This window comes from Grammomys surdaster, unplaced genomic scaffold (genome assembly GCF_004785775.1).
Source record: "Grammomys surdaster isolate TR1022 unplaced genomic scaffold, NIH_TR_1.0 169, whole genome shotgun sequence".
Taxonomy (NCBI): Eukaryota; Metazoa; Chordata; class Mammalia; order Rodentia; family Muridae; genus Grammomys; species Grammomys surdaster.
This window is the reverse complement of record NW_021604617.1, coordinates 5,651,896-5,674,680: the sequence shown is the minus strand read 5'-3', so window position 1 is coordinate 5,674,680 and position 22,785 is coordinate 5,651,896. Positions and strand designations below refer to the sequence as shown.

The window sequence follows — 22,785 nt, the reverse complement described above, 5'->3', positions numbered from 1 at the left end:
GAGAATGCACCCGCCAGACTACTGCCCCTTCTGATGTCCCCTGCCCCTGCCACCAGAAGATACTTATTCCTGTCAAAAAGGTTTGTTATCTATAGGAACATTCTGGAAATGATGGCACTGTCACCACACACTCTCCAGGAGCTATGTGCTGTCGAGTGAGTGTCTGTTACTTGAGAACATCAACATATTACACCGTTACTTTAGAGAAAATCTTGCCACATCCTGTCTCAGAGCTTACAGTTACGGCTGTCTTTATGCTGATAAACCACCTAACAACTAGTTCAAGGCCTTCGATGTTTGCCACGAAAGGCCCAAAACATAAATGAAGATACTTTATCTCAGCTCTCTGGGAAGATACAGGAAGAAGGAGAACAGACGTAGGAAGAGAGGCCTGCTCTCTTGGACTCCTGCAGCCTCTCACAAAAGACACACAGAAAATGAAAAGAGCTAATGTTCCTAATAACACATAATTAATAGTATTTTATCAGAAACACGACACTGAGTAAAATCAAATCTTCCTGACATTTGCTGGTACAGAAAAAGTCCCACATCTACACACATGAATAGCAAAGATAGCTACCTGTGAGTGGTCCCCAAGAGTTTTTATGGGCCACAGACAGCTGGGTGACAGGAAGTCTTGTTTTGCACATAATTACAGTTTCCAGTTTCAAGACTGCTATTTCCGCTTTTCTAGTTTCTCCTACTTACACCCTGCAACTGCCTGAGACGGAGCAGGAGACCGAAACCCTCTACATCTGCAGCAACCAATGAGGTCACTACAGAAATGTGTCCAGCGCAACTCAGAGTAGAGCTTGCATTTTAAAATCTCATCAGTCCAAGGGCTGGTGAGATGGCTCTGGTGTTAAGAATTCCTGCTGCTCTTGCATAGTACCTGGGTTCCAAGTTCCTAGCACCCATGTGGTAGCTCACAGCCTTCCATAATCCCAGTTCCAGGGGACCCCGCACCCTCTTCTAGGTTCCACAGGCCCCACACATACATGCAGTGTACAAACATACATGTGGACAAGACACTCATAAAATTGTTTTCAAAAATTAAGCACAACCAACTTTGATTCAAATGTGTATGTATGCTTAGCTCTGTCCTTACACTTGAATGTACCCACCATTCATCTGGGATCTACTAAAATGCAGATGCTGATTCTATATCAGAAGTAGGCCTGAAAACCTGAAATCTCAAAGGAACTTCCTAGAGATGCTGGCCCTGGAGATGCTGACCCTGGACTGGAGATGCTGACATTTCTGGCTCATGGGCCACACTCGGAGCAGCAAGCCTCTTCTTTGGAAACCACAAGTCTAACTCTGAGTCTTCCTTTGGGTTCACTGTCTCTACATGATTTTAACCACACCTCCTTTAAGGAAAAGTGTGTGTGACTACACTAATGTCTCACATATGCCATAAAGCACACAAACAAGCTGTTAGAACACGGAGGGGACAAGAGACAAGTGGAATAGGCTTTATCCTTGGTAACCACAGGAAGCCTGCGCTATTAAAGCTGGCATCTCAAGGCACAAACGTCCACTTGGAATGAGGCTCCTTCTTAAATATAATGGAAGGCCATAAAGGTTGCAAAAAGTCTTTTCAGTAATACTAATTTTCTTCAAGTAAGATCTCAAAACAGATCTGGTACTTTAACTCACTCTGAGCCCCTCCCCCCCCAAAACCTCTTATGATCATTAACAGCTGAGGTAGCCATTTCTATGTGTGTCTGGGGACGGGTGGCTAGAACAATACTGTCATTCTCAATCTGCAATCATGTCACAGGACTTCTAAAGCCATGTGCACATTTTATGAGTTATCTGACATTTATACACATATGTATCATTGTACATATAAACAATGTGCCCCACATTCCTTCCCTCCCTCAGCTATTTCTCCCTAACTGTTGGATCCTTTCCCCCATAATGTCATATGCATATATATGTATATACATATGCACACATATACATATTTAAATCTACATTCTGGTTTACAGTGTGTACTGCTCTTGCAGAGGATCCAAGTTCAGTTCCCAGCATGCACATCAGGTGGTTCACATCTGCCTTGTAACTCCAGCTCCGGGGACTCTAAACCTCTGTCCAATGTGGGTACCCACTCCTACCGCATGCACGCACAATTAAGCTTGCTAATAATTACGAATTTTAATAAATCTTTTTAAAAAAGAGAACATGCGGTATTTTGTCTTCCCTCCCTCACCTTACAGAACATGCAGTATTTTGTCTTCCCTCCCTCACCTTACCATGATAGACTATTTTAGTTAAAATAATTCACAGATGAACTTTTTGGAGATGTTAGTTGAAAGTGTTCCTCTGAATGCAGCCGTTTCCAGAGAGCCCTCCTGCTCCATACCAGATAAGCAGGTTGCCTCTGATGCCAGGACACCTTCAACCTAATCAGTACCCAAACAGCAGAGACTATTGACTCCATTTTTTCTCCTAAATTCTCTGAAAATAACTATAAAAGTGGTCTCTGTCCCCGCTCTGTGCTGGGTGTGTTTTTTCCACACATGTCACTACTGCTGACCCAGCACAGACGTCTCAAAATGACTTCAAAGCTCTAAGCAACTTACTTCTAACAATAATATTGAACCCTATGTTCTCGAAAATATAAGGTGAAAATTGTCCTCAAATTACTATGCTAATGTAATTACAGTTTCAGCGGGTTTTATTGTGACCTGCAAAAAAAAAAAAATCACTCTAGGCTTCATACAAAACAAAAGAAAAGAAAAAAAGAAAAGAAAAGAAGAAAGAACAAACGTGACTATGATCCTGAAGAATTGTTCTCTTACTATTAAATGTTACAAATTTATTACAATCATTTAATATGATGTAAGGGTTGGGATAGACATCAGGTAGAGAATGTGTTTAGCAAGTGTGAGGCTCTGGGACTGATCTCCAGCAAGAGAGAAAGATAATGCAGAACCCAATAAATTAAGGAAAGAAACAATAAAGAATCTTAAGCCTAGACAGATGACTCAGAGGTTATGAGCACTTGCTGTTCCTTCAGAGGATGTAAGTTCAGTTCCAGTGCCCATGTTGGAGAGCTTATGACCACCAGTAACTTCAGCTTGGGGTGGGGGGTAGGAGGTTGGGGAATGGAGGGGTGGGGGGTGGTGTCTGATTTCTGATGCCCTCTTCTGGCCTCCACAGGCATCTGCAGTCACATGCATACACACACACAGACACAGACAGACAGACAGACAGACAGACAGACACACACACACACACTCAAACACTTAAAAATCAGGAACAAATTAAGATATATACAGAAAGCCTAACCATAAATAGTATGCCATTTCATTTGGTGTTAAAATTAAGTCAGTATAGTAAATGTTTCTGGCTATGTTGGCTTCCTATAAAGAATAAAGGCGGAGGCCCGCCTTGCACAGTAACTCTAACACAGGCATTCTAAACTGGAAGGAGTCATGTTTGACCATGTCTGGAGGCCTCTGTGACTGCTACAAATATGGGGTGGGAACGTGTTACCACCACCAAGCATATGTCAAAAATGCCCTGTGAGGCACAGGCAGTGCTGCTCAATGATCTGATCCAAAATCTCAAACATCAAGGTTGAAAAACTCTACCCTAACATGTAACCCTCAATCCTACTGCTACCCCTAATCGAGAAAGAGCAACTGTCTTAAAAGTAGACAGAGTCATTGAGAATCTTTGTTCCTACACTCATGGAAACCTGTGCAAGTGGCCCTTCTGGGGTTTTTGTTCTTCATTTCAGCTTCAAGAATAAAGACAATGCTGTACAGAACACAACATGCACAGGGTCTGTAGCAGGAAGCTGCTATGTGATTACTGACAAAGAAGGTTAAGTATACAAACACATCTTTGGTAGGCAAATAGGATTTTCATTTCCAGTATGATCTGGGTTAGTGGGCACAGCAATTCTGGGGACTTATGTAACATGGGTTTAAGAACGAGTGTGCCAAAGGATGTACATGTATCATTAACTTCCCTCCACAAAGACGATCTCACCTCCTCCTCCTCTCAATTAAAAAAAACAGGCAACAAGTTCACAAGACACAGAAGGTACCTCACCAGCACATGTTCATATAGACAGAGTGGAGAGACAATAACACACAATAATAACATGGCCCCAGCACTGTTCCCTGCAGAAAGTGACCAGACCCTGGCAGCCAAAGGCACGAACACCCCAGAAGCTCCGAACAGTCTGTGCCATCAGTTCTGTGTGTACATCAGCCTGGGAATGAGTGTGGTCTCTGCTCTCGTAGTCCCTCCGCAGAGACAAACGATGCTACAGACATGGGAGGATTCCAGGAATCCCCTGAGGCCACTTCCACAAGCCCCAGGGCCTGTGAGGCCAAAGGTAGTGTCTTTCCACACTGAGTCTTAGGTACTCTCCTGGGTGACCTTCACCCAGTCACCTCAGTACTGAGAAGACATCAGTAAGTCCTGCTTTGCTTTCTGGGATATAAAGTGGAAAGTTAGTAATAAGGGAAAACAATAGTATCTTTTTTGTTACAAATGCTGTATGTATGAAATCTCAGCTGAACACATGACAGTGTCTTTGACCAATATTACAACAAAAACAACCATCATGGAGAATTAATTATGATACTTGGTACACACAGGAACAGGACTCTCAGACCCTCAGAAACAGCTGTTGTATGAATATGAGTTTCTAATGTGGATTTTAAAGTCTTTGTAGCGACGTTAAGTTCCAGCTCATGGTGGATGAATAAGAATGAAATGAATGATAAGCCTCCCTAGATCATACTTATAGCATTTACGTCTATCCAGAAAAGGGTCTATCTTTCAACCATTTAAAGTATTCCAGAAAACACTTGCAAAGACTAGAAGGATATTCATCATATTGAGATCTACAGACGCAGAAATCACTAACAGTGTCCTCATACACGTCTGAAAGTTATTTCTCACCTGCTTCTCACTGTATTCTTATTGAAAATGTAAAATTTAATTGGTACTAGTGTTTGATTAGTCCTACCACCTGTAATGTCCATCACATTGTCAAAGAGGAGGAAAGATTTATATAAAAAAATAAAAAGTATGTCAGGAAGATTTAAAGTAAGACCATCTGAATTCTTAAATTTAGTAGAGTTAAGACATATAAGTCCAAAACACTTTAATGAAATTATTTGCAACTGAATTACTGTTCTGTATGTATACAGCCATCAAAATTGTGTCTCAGTGTCCCCTCTGTCCCCCTTCAAGGCTACAGAATAAATCCCCTTTCTAGAGAATCTATTGTTTGAATAATGAGTGCCTGTGAAGGAGGAAGGGGCCTTATTTTATTTAAAAACAGACGCAGATACTTCAGAGGACTGTGGCATTCATATATATTTTAACATCAACAGGAAACTCAAAGAAAGGCATTGCTCCTGCATCAGTGCAGGGGCTGCCTGCTCACTGTTCTCTGCCACTCTGGAATACTTGCGGGGAAAGACTGGAAAGCACTCGAATGCTAATTTTACAAAAAATAAAAATAAATTGGGAAAGACCCATGCAACCAAGCCAGCTCAGGGACCGGGGGAGATTCGTCTCCATGCAAACAAACGTGTCTCTTCTCTTCTTCTCTTTTCTCCACTTTGGACAAAGGCTGACACTTTGAAGGAAGAGGATGAAGAAGTGGAACAAGACGTTTAGGGGTGTGGATTGGAAAAAAATTCTTTCCCTTGGAGGACATGGCTTGATGCTGGCATATTAAGGAAAGTGCAAACACAATAATTCACAAGGAATCCTGCGACTTCAACACACCGGAAAGGGTGTTGCTCCTGAGGGAACCCGGGAAATAAGAAGAATAAATTAGAGTAGGCTGGGTGATACTAAGAGCTCCTGGGGGTTGGGAAGGGGCAGCAGAGAGTTAATCAGGTTTGACACATACCTTGGGAAGCTGGGGAAGCAGCGGGCACCCTTCCTATTTCTGAATCCACAGTAATGAACTCCACACTGAACAGACACCTACTTATTTATTCTCTGCTCAGATTGCAGAATCAAGCTACTAGCTTCCTGGGTTTCTCTGCTGTCTGGAAACAAGCCCGCTGCTGTGGCTTCCCGTCAGAGTAACACATGTCAATCACCATCAAACCCATGTCGACTCTCTCTTCCCCATGTATGATTCTAACAATCAGTGAGCTCCAGGCTGATCCCCAGCCTCGAGAGTGAACGTTTTCTAGGGCACACTTTGGTAGGTGCTCTCGCCCTCTGCGCATTTCCCTTGATTACGGAGCCTCTTTCCAGAAGCCCTATAATTCTCCTAAGAGTTGAAGTAATTGGTAAAAATTAGAGATGAAGGGACATGGAGTCCACTTAAAGGGGACACTTGCAGCTATAATTCTTAAAAGAATTTTCCTTTTAGTTCCAATATAATTCTGCACTTTTCCAATTCTGCCCTTTTCAAATGCCAAAGAAAATGTTCCTGTTATCGCATGGGCCATGAAAAAGGCAACATAATGCATTTCCTGCTGCACTTAAGGTCTACAAAGCGTTCCCTTCCTGTGAAGGGCAGCCTTTAGATGCTTCTTTTAAAAACTGAAAAATAATACACAAACACTCCTGCTGCAAATCACTGTTATTCTTGCCTATGAAAGGATGAAAGGTGTGTGTGTGTGTGTGCGTGCGTGTGCATGCATACATTCTGTTATCTTTAGTCTATGCTATTAGACTGCATTATCAGGATGTCCTTTACCTACTGGTAAATAACAAAGCCAAGTACTACGCAATTCATAATTGATTTATTATTTCTAGTGAATAATTGTAGCTGAATTCCAAGGCATGCCTGTAATATGTGAATCTTTTTAAAATCGGTTATTATTATTTTTTATTTTCCATATTGTTTTTCTTGTATGTATGTAAGTGCCCTGTGTACACGCCTGGCTCCAGGAGAGGGTGTTGGATCCTCCTGGAACTGGAGTTAGGGGTGGTTTTGAACCGACATGGGAGAGGCCGGCAAGGATTTTTAACTGCTGAGCCGTCACTGTTTTTCTTTACGAAATAACAACAAAAAAGGATTTATTTTAAATTTTTTATTTAAGTGTATATGTACCATATGCCACATGTGTATTATATACCACTGCATGTCAGAAGAGGGCGCCAGATCCCCTGCAACTGGAGTTACAAGTGGTTGAAGGTCACTCAACATGGGTGCTAGAACCTAATACAGACCTTTTGGAACAGCAATAAGTCATCCACTAAACCACCGAGTCATTTCTCTTGCTAGGGCAGAGTTTTATCAGACTCTATTTAATGAAAACTGTTGAGCAATGCTCCCGGCACTCAAAGAAGTGATGAGATTCCAGAGATGGAGGAAGATTCAGCAAGGAGGAAGGGAGAAGCCCACAGGTGAAACACAACCACTGAATTCTGAAAAATCCGAAGTCTACTGTGTCTGAAAGAGAGAACAAGCCCCCACAGCTTATATCTTAGTTAGGGTTTCTATTGCTGTGAAGAGACAACATGGCCACAGAGACCTCAAAGCCTGCCCCCACAGTGACACACTTATGCCAATAAGGCCACACCTAATAGTGTGTGCCAAGCGTTCAAACACATGAGTCTATGGTGACCTTTCCTATTCAAACCACCATAAGGTACGTGTTCAACATACTACGGTAACATAGTGCAGAAATCTCCGTGGACACAAGACCTCAGCCAGAAGGATGCGTTCAAGGCAATAGTAAAAGAAAGATTTTCACATAAAAACACAAAATTCTGGATTTTCATAGAGATGGGAAGTGTATAAGAGATGGTAATGACAGCACAGAGTAAGGTACTAGGTCTCTAATTCCCATAGGGTCCTCGTTCAGAGGAGCCGGCCCCTGTAGACATCTGCATTGGCAAGTCTTGTCTTAGATAGATGGAAGGGACTTCAGGATTTTAGACTCTGCCCTAAGAGGAGAAACGAGGAATAAGGGGTCGGAGCATTCACTAGATTTTCTCGTGGAAACTGAGCCACAAAAAGCCAAAAGAACAGCCTTTCTCAGCATCACTGGACACTGGGTGACGGGATTGGCTCATCAGGAATCTGTGTTGCTCCAAAGTACTTGGGAGGACAGCTTGCTGATGGGGTCTGAGAGGGAAAACACCTCAGTTTCTATCACATGGTTGATTCAGAATGGAACCGCTTACTAGAGATCTCGGCAGCCAACTGCACTGTTTCCAGAGGATTGCTGGAGCGATGTGGCAGAGTGGGGGCGTGGCAGGCTTGGCTGGGCCAGCCCTGGAGCAGGATCCAGCCAGCCTTGTTCGGCTCCAGTCTCTTCCACCTCTTATGCCTCTTCTCTGTGGCCAACACTGCTTTCTCAGGCTTCAGTCTGTCCTGAGACAGGCTCCTTGTCTGAAAGGCCCTACCCCCATGGCTGTCCCTGTTCAAATCTACCTATTTCTTCAGATACAGAGCTAAGAAAGAGCTCTGGGCCTCTATTTCAAAGCTCCCTCACTGACAAAATCCGGCTGAATATGCAAACCATGACCTACCTGCCATTCTGACACCACCACAACTGTACAGACAGCTGAGAGCCTATGCAAGGTAAGTTTCGCAAGACCTAGTAGGAACTTCTTTAGAGTCATTGTTATACAGTAAAATTACACAGCACACATTTATCTTCAAAATTCAATTTCTAAGGATGTTTGTTACATAAAAGAATGTTAATTATCTCATTCAACAGACAGATGGGCCACAGAACCATCTCTAAGGGAAGAAGGGAGTTCCCACAGATGCCTTTCTACTGACAAACACTGCAGGATCCCAGAGAGGATTACACTACACTGTAAAATCAGACCAGCTCAGGTTTCCCAAACATTTCACTGCGGGGAAACTGTAGTCCAATCTAGTCCCGAAGGAAAGCACACTGGCCACACAGAAGCACTTGGCAGTACTGTGTGTCATGGAAACTTAAAAGGATTACCAATGTTGTCTAGATACATGTTGAGTTGTCTGCATCGGCCTTAGCTCTCCTATGAGATTCATAACCCTAGGCTGAAAGGCAGCCAAATGCCAAATGCCTACCAAATGCCCAGTCCCCGGTCCATGTTAGGTGCATCGTAGTACATCTCTCCATCCACAACTGTAAAAACACAAAGCATGGCATTTCAGCAACCAAAGTCCCTTAGCCTTGAAATTTCAAGATCTTTGGCAACTCGCTCTAAGGAAAACTGCACAGAAACAAACAAACAAACAAAAAAGGGTAACTTTACTAATAATTCTGACACAATGTAACTATGTTGTGTGTGGTTTTTTTTTTTTTAAAGGAAACACTAAGTAGTCTTAAGGAAGAATTAAGGAAGCAAGATCACATGTTCAGTTATACATGCTGGAGCCACTTTCCCAAGTAACTTTGACTGGATTCAATACATCAGCTCAGGAACAATCAGCACAGGTATGCAGCCTGAGCTGCCATCTTGAAACAGAATGACATTTAATGTGAGTTTCAAAAGAGAAGATCTGAAAATGTTTTTGTGGATTTGAGTGAAATCTGTCAAATGTTGGGGCTCAGGGGCACCATCACTGAGCTGAGCACTGCCTTTAGGGGGACTTGGGAATGATTTTAGTTTATCAAGACGTTCTCCAGTTACCCAAATGGCACTACGGAGCATTTCTACATGAGACTTAAATAAAGTCTTCCCATCTCATGCTCAGTACTCCTGTGTGTTCATAAGTGACATCCAGGGCCCAGCAAGAGGAATCAGCAGGTAAAGGCTGCCAAGTTTGAGTCCTGGGACCCACATGGTGGAAGGAGAGAACCAGCTCCTTCAGGCTGTCTCCTCCCCTCATGTGTGCACATACACACGCTGCACACAAAATAATAAAGACAGAATCATTTTAAATCTAAGGAAATAAGGCCCAGGTTAAAAAATATATAGTTTCTCTTTTAGCAGAAGGGTGACAAAACAGACACGTCATGAGAGTTTTATCAACCTGACTGTTGGTCCCTGGGAAGCGAGTGCCGTAGCTAGTAGCTAACTAAGCCCTCTACTTCCCCACCAGGGAACAATGTTTCAAGAAGACCCTGGGACTCCCCCTGTTTTATCATGCTTTGCAGGTAATCTGTTTTACAAACCCAGAGGTTTGTGGCAACCCTGCTGAGCCCACCTAATGACATCATCTTCCTAACAGTTTAGATAATCGTTAGCATCTTTTTAGCAATAAACTACTTTTTAAACTGAGGCGTGTGCATTTTTTGAAGGAAAAACATACTGCTATTCTAAATTTACTAAGAATATTACACAGTGTATAGATAGCTGCTATATGCACTGGGAAGCAAAGAAATATGACTTGCTTTATCTGTGATAAAGCATTTGTGTGTGTTACAGTGGTCTAGACATAAATGAACTACATCTATGGTGATCTTACAACCTTTGTAGGTATCTGTAGATGGATGGATGGATAGATGGATGGATGGATGGATGGATGGACGGATGGATGGATATAAACTTGAATCAAGTTGCTTTTTTTTCTCTTTATATCATTGCATACCCTCAAAGTCCACTTGGTTGCTAAAAACTTTGTGTGTGCCTACCAAGTTTTAAGTAGTCGTTCTTCTGTGGATGTCCTGGCCAGTACACTTCATTTATACAACCAGTAAAGCAGATAGATTATTTTGCTAAATCTCTTTCCGTGTGCCTACTTGGGAAATATTAACTAGGCACTCGCTCCCTTTTCCAGAGCTAAATAATTTCACTTAATAGTATTTATGGCCGTCAGACGTTGGCAGACTTTGCTAAAAGTACTGATTTATCAGTTCCTATTAAAAATTAATCACGTAAGCTTTCTTCTGTTTTTATTTCTTCGACTACCTGCTGATAAAGCTTTGGGCCCTTTTAGCTTGCTTGCTTACAGTTGTGTGGTGGTGGCGGGTTTCTGATGCAGTAACATCCATTGGCCTTCATTGGCCAGGAGAAGAAAGCACCTTAGAGAGTATTTCTTACGATGACCTTGCTTTAGCCATAGCCTCCCTGCTCCTGTCAGCCTCCTCCTGCCCAACAGCATTCAGGATGAAACTGGGAGATCCACTGGCCATGTTTCCTTTGGTACAATATCAGATTTTTGCAGCTTTCTTAAAAAAATATCAGTTCCAAGGACTCATGACAGAGTTAATGGAGGCAGCTGTTTCTACGTACTGGGAGATGGGGAGACAAAATGTATTAGAGTCAGTGATACACTACACTGCACATCCTGGGTGACTCTAGCCAAGGAGACTGTCATCTTCTTCCATGGAAAACCCTCCCACACACCAGTGCCTTGACCTTAAAAACCTTATTTTCTTCTCCCCTGTCTAACATCCTGGCTTTCCTGGCTGGCACGTAAGGGACTGAACAGTGGCACCCTCACCCAGCTCACCTGATCGCCCGACTGAAGATGCCTTGCAAACTGTATGTTATAAACCTCTCACTGTGCCAACTATACAATGGCAGGCTCGGAAAACTCCACTGATGGATGTTCCCTGACACTCTATCACTCCTAGGAACCACATGCAACCTGGGACATGGGCCCTCCAGCCAGGAGTCTTGGACCCTTCTTTACTTTTCTCTGCACCTAAAGTTGTCCCAGAAAGAAGAGCAGAAAACCCTAACAGTGTGGGCAGTATATATGAATGAGTCAGGTTGTCTCCACCCTTGGTATTCAAAGTGTGAGCTCACATGGTGTGAGCATCACTTGGGACCACACTGGAGATGTAGCATCCAGGCCTGCAGACCTGCTGACCCAGAACGTTCTTTAACAGCATCCCCACGAGATCTGCAGACAAATTAGTTTGAGGGTGCTACTCCAGGTGCAGGCAGAAGAAGAGACATATCTTCATATATGTCATTGTATTTATAATACACACGCTTCATCCAACTCCTGAGTTACCATCACCTCCCACAGCAGAATACACAGAGGATACCCCTGAAATCTGATGCCAGGAGTCTTGTCTCCTCTAAAGACGAGCCTAATAAATAGCTTCACTGGTACCTTGGGCCGTGCCTCACGCAACACATACACCACACAGTGAGCCTGTTTCGTTTTATTTCCTTTCAAAATAATAGTGAGTTTTCCCCGATGGTTGTTGGATTAAAAAGCAAGGAGAGTGAGAAATGAGAGGACTTCCTCTTAAGACCATCTGAGGCAAGAACACAGGCATGGGAGAGGATTTCCTAGTGTGACTGGGCAAAGGTTCCTCCATCTTGTTTCAGCTGAAGCCATCTCTGACTTAACATGAAACTGAGCTCTCCTTTTTCTACCCCTGCTGAGAGAGTTCTAGAAACCCGGGGTTGAAATGCACCTGCTGACCGCATAGTTTTGGCTTCTGTTAAGCTGCTTGCTTGCTTTCCTGCCCCCTGCAACTGCCAACCAGGATGTAGTTTTTCTGCATCTTTACATCTCTGCCTTTGAAAGCTCCCTGTAAAATGCACCCAAGGCGGCTCTGTGTAAAGAATTTCTTTCCAGGCAGTTGCTGGTAGCTTAATGCAGACTCACCATTTGAACTCTGGTCATGGTGCATGGTGATTGGGTCTTTATCCTACAAAACTAGGAACAAACCAGGACTTCCATTTCATGAGCCAATGACGCAGACAAAATTATAGTTATCACACGTGACAAATGATGAAGCTGGGTTAACACAAGCTGCTGTCATTTTGTGCATACCCTGCGTGACTGTGTGAATTAATACCACCAAGGAGCCCAGAATAATTTCCTCATGTGATTATATCAGATATTGATAACAGACACAAAGAAACCAGTAAGTGTAGAAAGCAGACACCACATGTTGTCACACAAACAACACAGTGACCCAGGACTGTCACAACAACAAGCATCACCTCAGGGCCCACAGCCTGTTAGGCCGCTGTGAAACAAAAGTCAGTCCATCTTGGCATGTCATCTCACGCCCCACGGGTGTCCTTTGTGAATACACTAGGTCAGTGTTGTGTCTGCTGCAAAGACTTTTACAAAGATGAACACAACTTGCTTACCCTCTCCTTTAAAACACAAGCCTTGTTGCCCATTTTTTCTAAGACAGCTGACCAGAGGGTAAATCCATTCTCAGACTTAGTTTATGTACTTACATATTCATTAAGCTGGAGTCTCACGTAACATAGACTAGCCTGGGACTCACTGTGTAGCTGAGGCTAGACCTTCAATTCCTGATCTTTCTGCTTTCTCCTTCTAAGCGATGGGGTCACAGGTGTCCATCACCACAACCCGGCTTTAAAGTTTATTAATATAAAAGCAGCGTGACCTATGGTACTTTCTGCTTTTATCATTATTTTTTTTAAGCATTTAAAAATGAGTATGCTTGGCCTCTTGATCACCACAACAAAAATTGGCTTTTTCCTAAAACAAGGCCGCCCTTGATATGGCCGCTAACATTGGGGAGCCTTCCTTTATGACAATATTACACCCCAAACTGACAAATGGTTGGTAACTTGAACATTCACAAAGGGACTAGGATGGCTGTGAGTTAGCCCAATGACGGGATTATTGTAGGTCCACTTCCCAGGGGCCCACCCAATGCAGCCGAAAAGGAGTGCGTGGTGCTGGGAGTGGGTGCAGCCTACATGGCCTAAGACAGGGCTCTCACCCTCCTTTCACCCACATCGGAGTCCCTTGACATTGCCCATCGTCGACAGCCTAAAGCCTTCGACCATCGATGTGACTCGTCTCACATCAGTGTTTTGGGGTTGTGAACTTGTCTAAGACCCCCCATAATTAGACATCCAAATTCAAAATTCACATAGTTGGGATTGATCATAAGATGCCTTCTCTAACTAAACAGAGAAGGGGGAGATGCCAGAAGCCAGGACCCTCGCCCTTACCCTCACCCCCTACCTTTCCCCACCTGCACAATGTCCTCTGAAGCTTGGCAACTGCAAGATCCTGCTTAGCAACTGCAGATAGACTCAAAGCAGTGTACCATATCATCTTAAGAATAGCAGGGAGACCATAACTCAAGCAGTGTACCATATCTTCTTTAGAACAGCAGGTAGATCATAATTCAAGGCAGAGTACCTTATAGACCATGACATGTTTCAAGGCACAGGCCAAGAAGATTTTGTACTTTTCCACCACCTTGCTCTTCTTACCCCCTCCCCTTGTAAAACATGCTATAAAAAAGCATTAAAAAAAAAAGAAATATATTCTTGAAAAAAAAAAAAGAAAAAAAATGAGTATGGCTCTTTTTGAAAGACTAAGCCCACTTCTTTTCCCACTCAGGCATCAGTCAAGATGCTAAAGTAACACTGGATCAGACAAACCAGAATGAAAAACTCAAACTGTCTTATCTTAAAAGTTAAAATCAAGACCAGCTCAATGAGAGTATTGGGGGTGAGGTGGAAGGTGGAGGGTGGGGGTGGGAGGCAGGAGGTAGGGGTGGGAGATAGGAGATGGGAGGTGAGAGATGGAGGTGGGGGTGGGAGATGGAGGTGGGGGTGAGAAAGCCTGTCCTTCAGAGGTAAATGACAGAACATCTGTCAGATTCCAATCTGTGAAGTATTTCTAAAGTTTGGAGGGAAACACTGAGCTTGTACAAAGCCTTTAATAAAAGTGTTGTTTCCAACCATGGATTTTCAGATTAATGGCTTTATTATATTTTTTTTACTTGCTGCATGATCCTGGAAGCACGCTTCTGCAGAGAAGACATTGTTCGAGCTGAGTTTCACCCATAAATTAAAAGGGGTGGGCATGAAATTGAACTTCTCTTGCAGTCAGATGTGGAGTTTGTTTCTCAATACAGGATGCCACAGATCTTCTCATCCTTTTTGTCTTACTTGTTAGAAGGCAGAGCCTTAGGGACAGTACACAAATCCATCCATCCATCCTCCCTCCCCACTCTACCTTCTGATGCCTTAGTCTCCACATGATGGGATGCTAATGAGTGCTGAGTCCTTACCTGCTGGTTTTCTTGACAAGGATGGCCCTAAAGATGTGCTCCAGGGGTGTCTTCTCTTGCCTGTGTGTTGGCTGCACAAAGGGGTGCAGGGCAGCCAGTGAGAAGCCTTGCTGGTACAGCTCCAGGAGCTGGTCAGGCAGGTCCCGCAGAGAGGCTAACCTTGTGGCTGAGGACCTCGGCAGCTCCGCTAGGAACAGGGAGAAAAGCAGCTAATCAGAGACCCATCACCACGGTCCTCCAACCCACAACTAAATCCCTTGGGTCTGGTGAGCACCTTCTGGGTCACTTCTTTCCAGACAAGCCTTCCACAGACTTTATAAGCAGCTGTCTTCTCCCACTTCATCTAAAGGCATCAATAATAGACAAGTAGGAAGCTCTCTACCTACTGAGCCTCGTCTCTGGCTCATTTGTTAAAATGAGCAGGATGGACAAGGTCCAAAATTTGTATGCAGTGGAAAGTCTACATCCAAGCCCTCAGCCTCTTCCCTAGAGGGAATGACTGTGACCTATTTTTAGATATGCATTGAGAACTGCTCACTCATGCATGATAGGCCTGTCCTTTTATATAAGCACCAGAATAACCTTATACACTTGCTCTGTTCTGCTTCCAAGTATTCCATAAGAAAAGGATATTGTTAGGCAGGGCATGGTGTTCACACTTGGTTTGGTCTGGTTTAATGACACAAGGACTCGCTCTGTAGACCAGGCTAGCCTCCAACACTCAGTGATCCTCCTGCCTCAGGTTCCTTTATTTTTTCTTTTGTAGATCTACTTGTGCGTTGCATTAGTGATTATAAAAGCTTTCGTTTCTACATGGCTCTAATAAGAATGTCGTTCCTACACGGTTTCACACGCACACGTGTCTAGCACATTTAGAAAACACGTTTCTAAAGCTGGGTTTCGTGGCGAGTGCTTGTCATCCTTGGACTGTGGAAGCCGAGGCAGAGGAGTTGTGAATCCAAGGCGAATGAGTACGGGGTACATAGTGAGACCTCAAAATAAACAAGCCAAGGGTGTGACTGTGTTGAGTTCCAGACTGTAACGTGCTCAGACATCACCAGACTCCGTTCATAAAGAAGTAAAGATTTACTTCTCTCTATAAAAGCTTCTCTTCCCATGCCCCGGATAGTCTCATTATAAAAGGAAAGGAAAGACGAATCGACCCTGTGTGGTGCAATCTATGCTTCCTGCGCAATCTGGAGCTTCCCTTATTAAACCTTCTTTATTTAAACTGTACATATGAGCTGTGGGAACTCTGCCCAGTTTTTATTGGATTACTGACCAATTTTCCACCTGGTCCACAGGAACAGTTACATATTAGAGAATTTAGTTCCTGATGATACAGGTTGCAAGTGTCTCTCATCAATTCATTACCTGCCTTTTGACTTCGCAAAAGTTGAGTTGCATATGTTATTACAGCAGAAAGACCTTGGGATATACAACTTTTCTGTCAATGCTTTATGATAGATCACATTTTTTTGCATGTAAATCTTAAATATATTTCAGATTTATCTTGCAAAGCATACACTGAATTCAACCCCCCTGAAGGTTACTTATTTTTCCTTATTGATGGAATTCCTTATTGATGGATTCCTATAATGAGAAGAGGTGACTCTTCTCATTAATAAATATATTTGTTTGTGACTCTAATAAATTAACTTACTTGAGTTAAGCTATCATTTACCAAGCTAGTTTCATTAAGTATGTTTTGGGTCTGTTTCCTAAAAGCTTTGTCTCCCTGTTTAATTTATAAACCTTCTTTAATTTCCTTTTCAAAATCATTTTTTAAAAACCAACTGACCAAATTCCCCCTTCATGTCCTTAAAAAGTATTGATATTTTTAGTGAATGATATTAAAACTATAGCTTAACCAAGAGCATTAAAACTGAGCGGTTTTCACCAGGCTGCTAGTTGCTATCCACAAACATCAGCCCAGCACCATTTTGATTTACTTGAGTTGTAATTTTGGTCCCTCTGGAGCACATTAAAATTTTGTTACATGGATATTATATATTTGTCAAGTTTACTCCTAGTCATTTTATATTTCTGTTTCTATTAGAGTATCAGATTCTCTGGCTTCACTTCCATAACACCCCTGCTGGGGAAGGAGACAGGCTCATCACAGCTGATGGAGTGAAATCTCTCTGAGGGTAAAGTGCCTTAATCCCCTAGTGCATGGACGCCCTGTTCAGGATCTCCACCATTTGGAGCACTCCTAGTGGACACACAGAAAGAGCACATTGTCACAGGCACACAGTGGTACCCAGGCAGTCACCAAGTCATCCCAGAAGCAAGGAGCACAGAGCAACTGTCAATGTAGGGCCAGCCTCTCGTTGTAGGGGCAGCTACACGGGTCCTGACAAGGCTACCCTGTAAGATACTCTTCTTGACTTTCCAGATTGCTCCTCAGTGGCAGCACTGGCATCTCGGGTTCCTCCTCCCTCTCTGCATGGCATCTCCAAGGCATGACACTTTGAACAGCATGTGCCTACAGCAGTCCTGCTGCATCCAACAGACCGTCCTCAGTTTACTTTCTTGATCCCTAGTCTGTCAGGACACACGTGGGACTTGAGCAGCCCACAACAGTCAGTGGCTTCACCTCATACTCAGCTACTTAACAAGACCCCACTTCAGACTGGAATAAATGGTTCAGGATATGAGCAGGCACTTGTAAGATGAGACAAGTGTCTGTGTAGCAATGAAGTACAGACATCAAACAATGATGCGTAAGAAAACCTAGTTCCGGCTTAGAAAATGCATATCAAGACATGCAGGAATACAGTGTGGGTGCCGTATAGCTATTTTAAAGTCCACAACCGAGGTTGGGAGTGGAACCCACATAAGTCCAGATAAGTCCACCAGACCTGGTGATGGAATTATATGCCATACTTTCTCGATTTATGGACAAAGGTATTTCCAACAATGTTGTTCTGACAGCAAGAACTTGGAACATTGACTAAACCTGAAAATCTTACTGTCAGAGCTCTTCTCTGAAGAAAGTAACATAGAGGGCTTTGGTGAAATCAAACTCCAGGCCCAAATGTTTTGAGGGGCAGGACTTTTGTAAATGTATAAAAATTTCAAACTCTTACTTGTATAATGAATGAATTCTTCTTTACTAGCACTTTTGTGTTTACATGTCTGTTTGAGCATAAGAACATGTCCATGGGTGTGCATGTATGTATGCACACGTGTATCTATAGAAGCCAGAGGGCACCCTCAGGTGTTCCTCAGGAGCCATCTTCTATGCTGCTATTTGGGTTCCTGTTGGTTGGTTTTGAGACAAGGTCTCTCATTGGTCTGGGGCTTGCCCCAAGATCCTAGGCTGGCTGACAAATGAGCCCCAGGAATCTGTCTGCCTCTGCCCTTACCAGTGCTAGAATTATAACCACACTATAGTATAGTGCAGAACTATAACCTGTACAGAATTATAACCATACTCTACCATACTGGACTTCATTGGCTTCAAATCTAAAGCCCAAGTGCTCTTCCAGCTGCAGACTTCCCAGTAGCTGAAGTTACTTGTGCAAACCACCACTCTCAGCTCAATGACAGGATTCCCATGTCCCTCTCTAGCAGTTAGTTCAAGCCATGTGAAAATAGTAAGGTTCTATGTATGCACCAGTCTGTCTGCCATCAAATGGTGGTTATAAAACTCAGTTGGGATGACAATAGTATGTGGAGTGTGTGTGTGTGTATGTGTGTGTGTGTAATCAACACAGCCCAACAATCAGTCAGGATGGGTAGGGAGCTGGCAAAAGAACACCATGCTGACACTAAGGAATCAGGGCCATTAGACTGTTCCCATCCCCACCCATCCCTTTACCTTTCATATTCTCAAATCAGATCAGTATAAATATTAGGTAACCAACTGCCTAATACTTAAAAGCTTCCCAAATAAAACACAACACCCTTTAATTTTTTAAAATCTATTATTTGTTTGTCAAATGTCAACCATTTTATGACATTAATTTTTGGTAAGTATCACCAAAATAAGTTTGGCTTTGTGGCTAAAACAACAATAACAAAAACAAATTAAAAACGAGTCTGAGCAGTCATATTGTAATAAAAAGGCTTGTTATAACGTAAGTATGATTAAAGATCTTTATTTCATGTTTCCATTTGAACCTTCACCCACAAATTCAAAAGAAAGAGTTTAGTTCTTGTGGCTGAAGAGATGGCTTATTAAGAGCCCATATTGCTCTAACAGAGGACTGAAGTTTGGTTCCCACATGGAAGGCTCACAATCTCCTACAACTCAAGCTCAGGGATCTGGCGCCCTCTTACGGTTTTCATGGGTACCTGCACTCAAGGGCACACACTCACACAAATCCTACACACATAACAATCAAAACTAATAAAATAAAATTTGGAAAAGGCCTAGTTCTTGTAAAGTTGTCAATCCAACGTTCTGTCAATCTCATAATGTTACTATTAGAAAAATAAGCTATGTAACTTAATATATAACCATTAAATAGTATTAAAAATAAGGAATGGTTGATCTAGCAACATATCAAATGATGGGATGTTTAGATGGACATACAGATTAGAGTTGTTTATCTGTTTCTACCCAGCCAGTCAGAGTAATCTCTCTAGTATTCTGATTTTTAATAACTCTGATTTCATTGCTGTCTATGTAACCTTGGATAAATGACAGAAATCCCTCCCCATCTCTTGGGTCCTTTACTATGAAGTTGAGATCTTGGATAAACATTTGGGAAAGGAATTTCCAACTCTAATAAAGAGATTTTTATTATCTCCACTTGAAGACTAAGGAATCTATTTCCCAGCTTAAAAGTAGCAAAGTATAGTATGGCGAATTTTTCATAATGAAGGGAAAGGGTCTGCCAAAGCCAGAGCCAACACAGAAATGAGGACTGGTGCTACGCCGTGGGTGGAGACGGCAGAGGCAGGGATGGCAGGGAGCCCACTGCTCTTCACATGGCCACATCTTGCCTATGACCTGGACCTGTGGAGAATTCTGAAGCTGCCACTGTCACTTAGGAGCACAGGAGATTCCCAGGGGAGTTCCAGGCAGAGACCAGAGCAGAAGTTTGGAGAAAGGTAGTATCTGAGGAGGACCCCTGGAAGACAAACCCCACACATGTGAGGTTGCCATTTTGAATCCTCTGATCAAGGACTCCTACTCTGGAACATAAGCTGCTACACTGTGAGGTGGAACTCTGGTGCACTGCCAATTACATGCTGAGGACAAGCAACTGATGAAGCTCTCAACCACGGCTTCTCTCCAACAAGAGGAAGTGGCGCCTACACAGGAAGGGCAGCATCCTAAGGAGGGTCCCATTCTCCCTTCCTCTTCCCAGCCTGTCTTACTGTGTAATCACACCTGAAGTGATCAAACCTTAGGCCTGATCTAGACTGAACACCTACTCCTGCTACACTGGCATGTCCCTGCTGTTCTGGATACCTGACAACATGGCACAGGCTGATTCCTGCTGGTTTCTTCCATCTGTGCAGGAGCAGAGCCTCAGCGTCAAGCTTTTAACATGCACTACAAAAATCTCGCACCATGTAGCTCAAGCTGGCCTCAGCCTTACTATGTAGCCCAGGCTAACAGGGAATCCATGGTGGTCCTTCTGTCTCAGTTGCCCAAGTGCTGGGTTGCTCAAGGGAGCCACCACTGCATAGATGGGTTGGTACAGAACTCAAGGCTGGGTGCCTTTGGGTCCAGATAGATAAGGAAACAAGAGACATAGGTCAGACCCACTTGGACTCATGGGGACTGTATCTTGTCCTTCTGGCCTAGGTACTCCCAATGGGAATGTGGGCCCAATGGCACACAACTTTTAAAGTAAATTTGCTGGTTATCATACAAAGCACTATGTTTCACCAGTGACATATAGTAATACATATGAATTACTATACTTAGTCTTACTCAACCCCATACTGCCCCCCTCCATCCCCTCTTTCCCTGGTCCTCTTCCATCCCCTCTCTCCCTGGTCCTCCTTCATCCCCTCTCTCCCTGACTCTCCTCCATCCCCCCTCTGCATCTCTGATCCTCCTCCATCCCTCTTTCTCCAGTCTTCTTTCATCCCCTCTCTCCCTGGTCCTCCTCAATCCCCTCTCTCCTGGGTCCTCATCCATTCTCCAAATATTTCCTTCTATCTACCCCTCTTGTTCCCTTTCCTGCCTTCCTTTGGACTCTCCCTTCTCCTTTTACAGTCCCTTTCTATTTTCATGTATATAAAACACTCTCTCTCTCTCTCTCTCTCTCTCTCTCTCTCTCTCTCTCTCTCTTTCTCTCTCTCTCTCTCTGACATACACACACACTCTCACACAGACTCTCACATACATTTTCTGTCTGTCTCTCTCTCTCTTCTCTCTCTCTCTCTCTCTCTCACACACACACACACACACACACACACACACTCACACAGTCCCCCCCCTCTCTGTCATTCATGCCAGATTCCACTTATATGAAAAACATGTTTATCTTTCTGAGTCTTGGTGGGGTTTGCTTATTAATATAACAATCTCTGATTTCTAGCTGCATCCATTTCCCAGAATTTCCAATTCGTTTGAGAAGTCAGAAATCATAATACTGACCTTTGAATTTTCAACCCCTACGACTCAAAGTCAAGACATGGTGCTTCAGAGTGTGGCTGGGGCATTTGACAGTGTAGGCTATGGATGCCCCTCCTCTATTCTTGTTTCTGTCCTACACTGCTGACTCTCAGCGTGCACATCAGTGAGGAAGGACAGTGAATGGCAAGGATGCTGAGGGAAGCCCATCTGGCTACTCTCACAGAGCATCACGGATACCGTGGCTTCAGGGCCATGACTGTGGAAGTTGATGATACCCGTCCCTAGAGTCCCTCGTCTCCTGCATTCATAGGAAGAAGAGAGCTTAGAACCACAGTTACATTCGAATCCTGTTGGAAATCCACCGTTTCCCTGAGTGGTTGCCAAGGTTAGTCTTTTCTAACATCACGTCTCGGTTGAAAAGTATTTAGGGCTGTTCAATGGCCGGAAGGTCTCTTAAAATAAGCAATGTTTTCCTTATAAATAAATTTACCATCATTCCGAGAGCTAAGAGAAAGAAAAGGAATGAAAACATGTGGGATCCTAACCCACAAAACCACATATTTCTCAACACTCCTGGGACACCGTCGATTCTGCTTTTGTTATGACTGTGTTTTTGTTTAGCCAAACATTCTGGAGCCCATTTCCCCCTGGAAATGAAGCTCTTCAAGCATCTTCAGAGGAACTTAAGCAATGCCCTGGCCGTTTGGAACAATCCACTAAGCTCTGCAACACAGAAAAGAAATCTCGGCACACAGCCCTGCTCCCTTCCCTCTGCTCTGTCACGGTGCAGTCATGACACCTATTATTCTGTCCAGTGGTCGTTTGTGACTTTAACCTAATTATTCCAAGTCTGACTTTGCTTTTCTAATTACACTCGCTAATGGATCTGTCAATACTCAAAGAGCCTGGTGTGAGGGAGAAGCCACCTCCCCTGGTAATTTCTCTCACAGGTAAAGCTGATAATCACACTATTCACCCAAAGCTTTTTTATAATATATAAGTTCCTTTAAGACTGCTATTTCTATAACATCAATCTGCCTGGGCTTTGTCGTAGACCCAATTTGGTGAAACATTAAAATCAATCATTTCTCAATGACACTTTTCAGTGTACGCAGAAGGAATAAGAATTCGATTTTTAAACAATGTTTGTGGCCCTTGGCTGCAATAGGCGTCATTTTTAAATTTCTGGAACAAGTTAAAACTTTCATTAGAAGGTCCTTTAAATTCAGATTTCCATCATCTTTCCATTTAAAAACCCAAGCTTCTAAATGTGAAGAGAGGGAAGGGGGGAGTGGGCAGAGAATTAGGGAGGGAGAGAGGAGGGGGTAAGGCCTGGCACAGAGAGGAGGGGGTAAAGCCTGGCACAGA

The 22,785-nt window shown here is 43.3% G+C and overlaps 1 protein-coding gene across 1 annotated transcript in view; it reads right to left on the bottom strand.

Annotated features, from left to right (window-relative positions):
* The window catches only part of Rftn1 (raftlin, lipid raft linker 1), a 202,357-nt gene that overhangs the window by 104,522 nt on the left and 75,050 nt on the right, over positions 1 to 22,785 (bottom strand). The window contains exon 3 of the mRNA XM_028766787.1: positions 14,871 to 15,057. Within this exon, the coding sequence (XP_028622620.1) occupies positions 14,871 to 15,057 (187 nt within the window). The remainder of the gene's footprint in view (positions 1 to 14,870; positions 15,058 to 22,785) is intronic.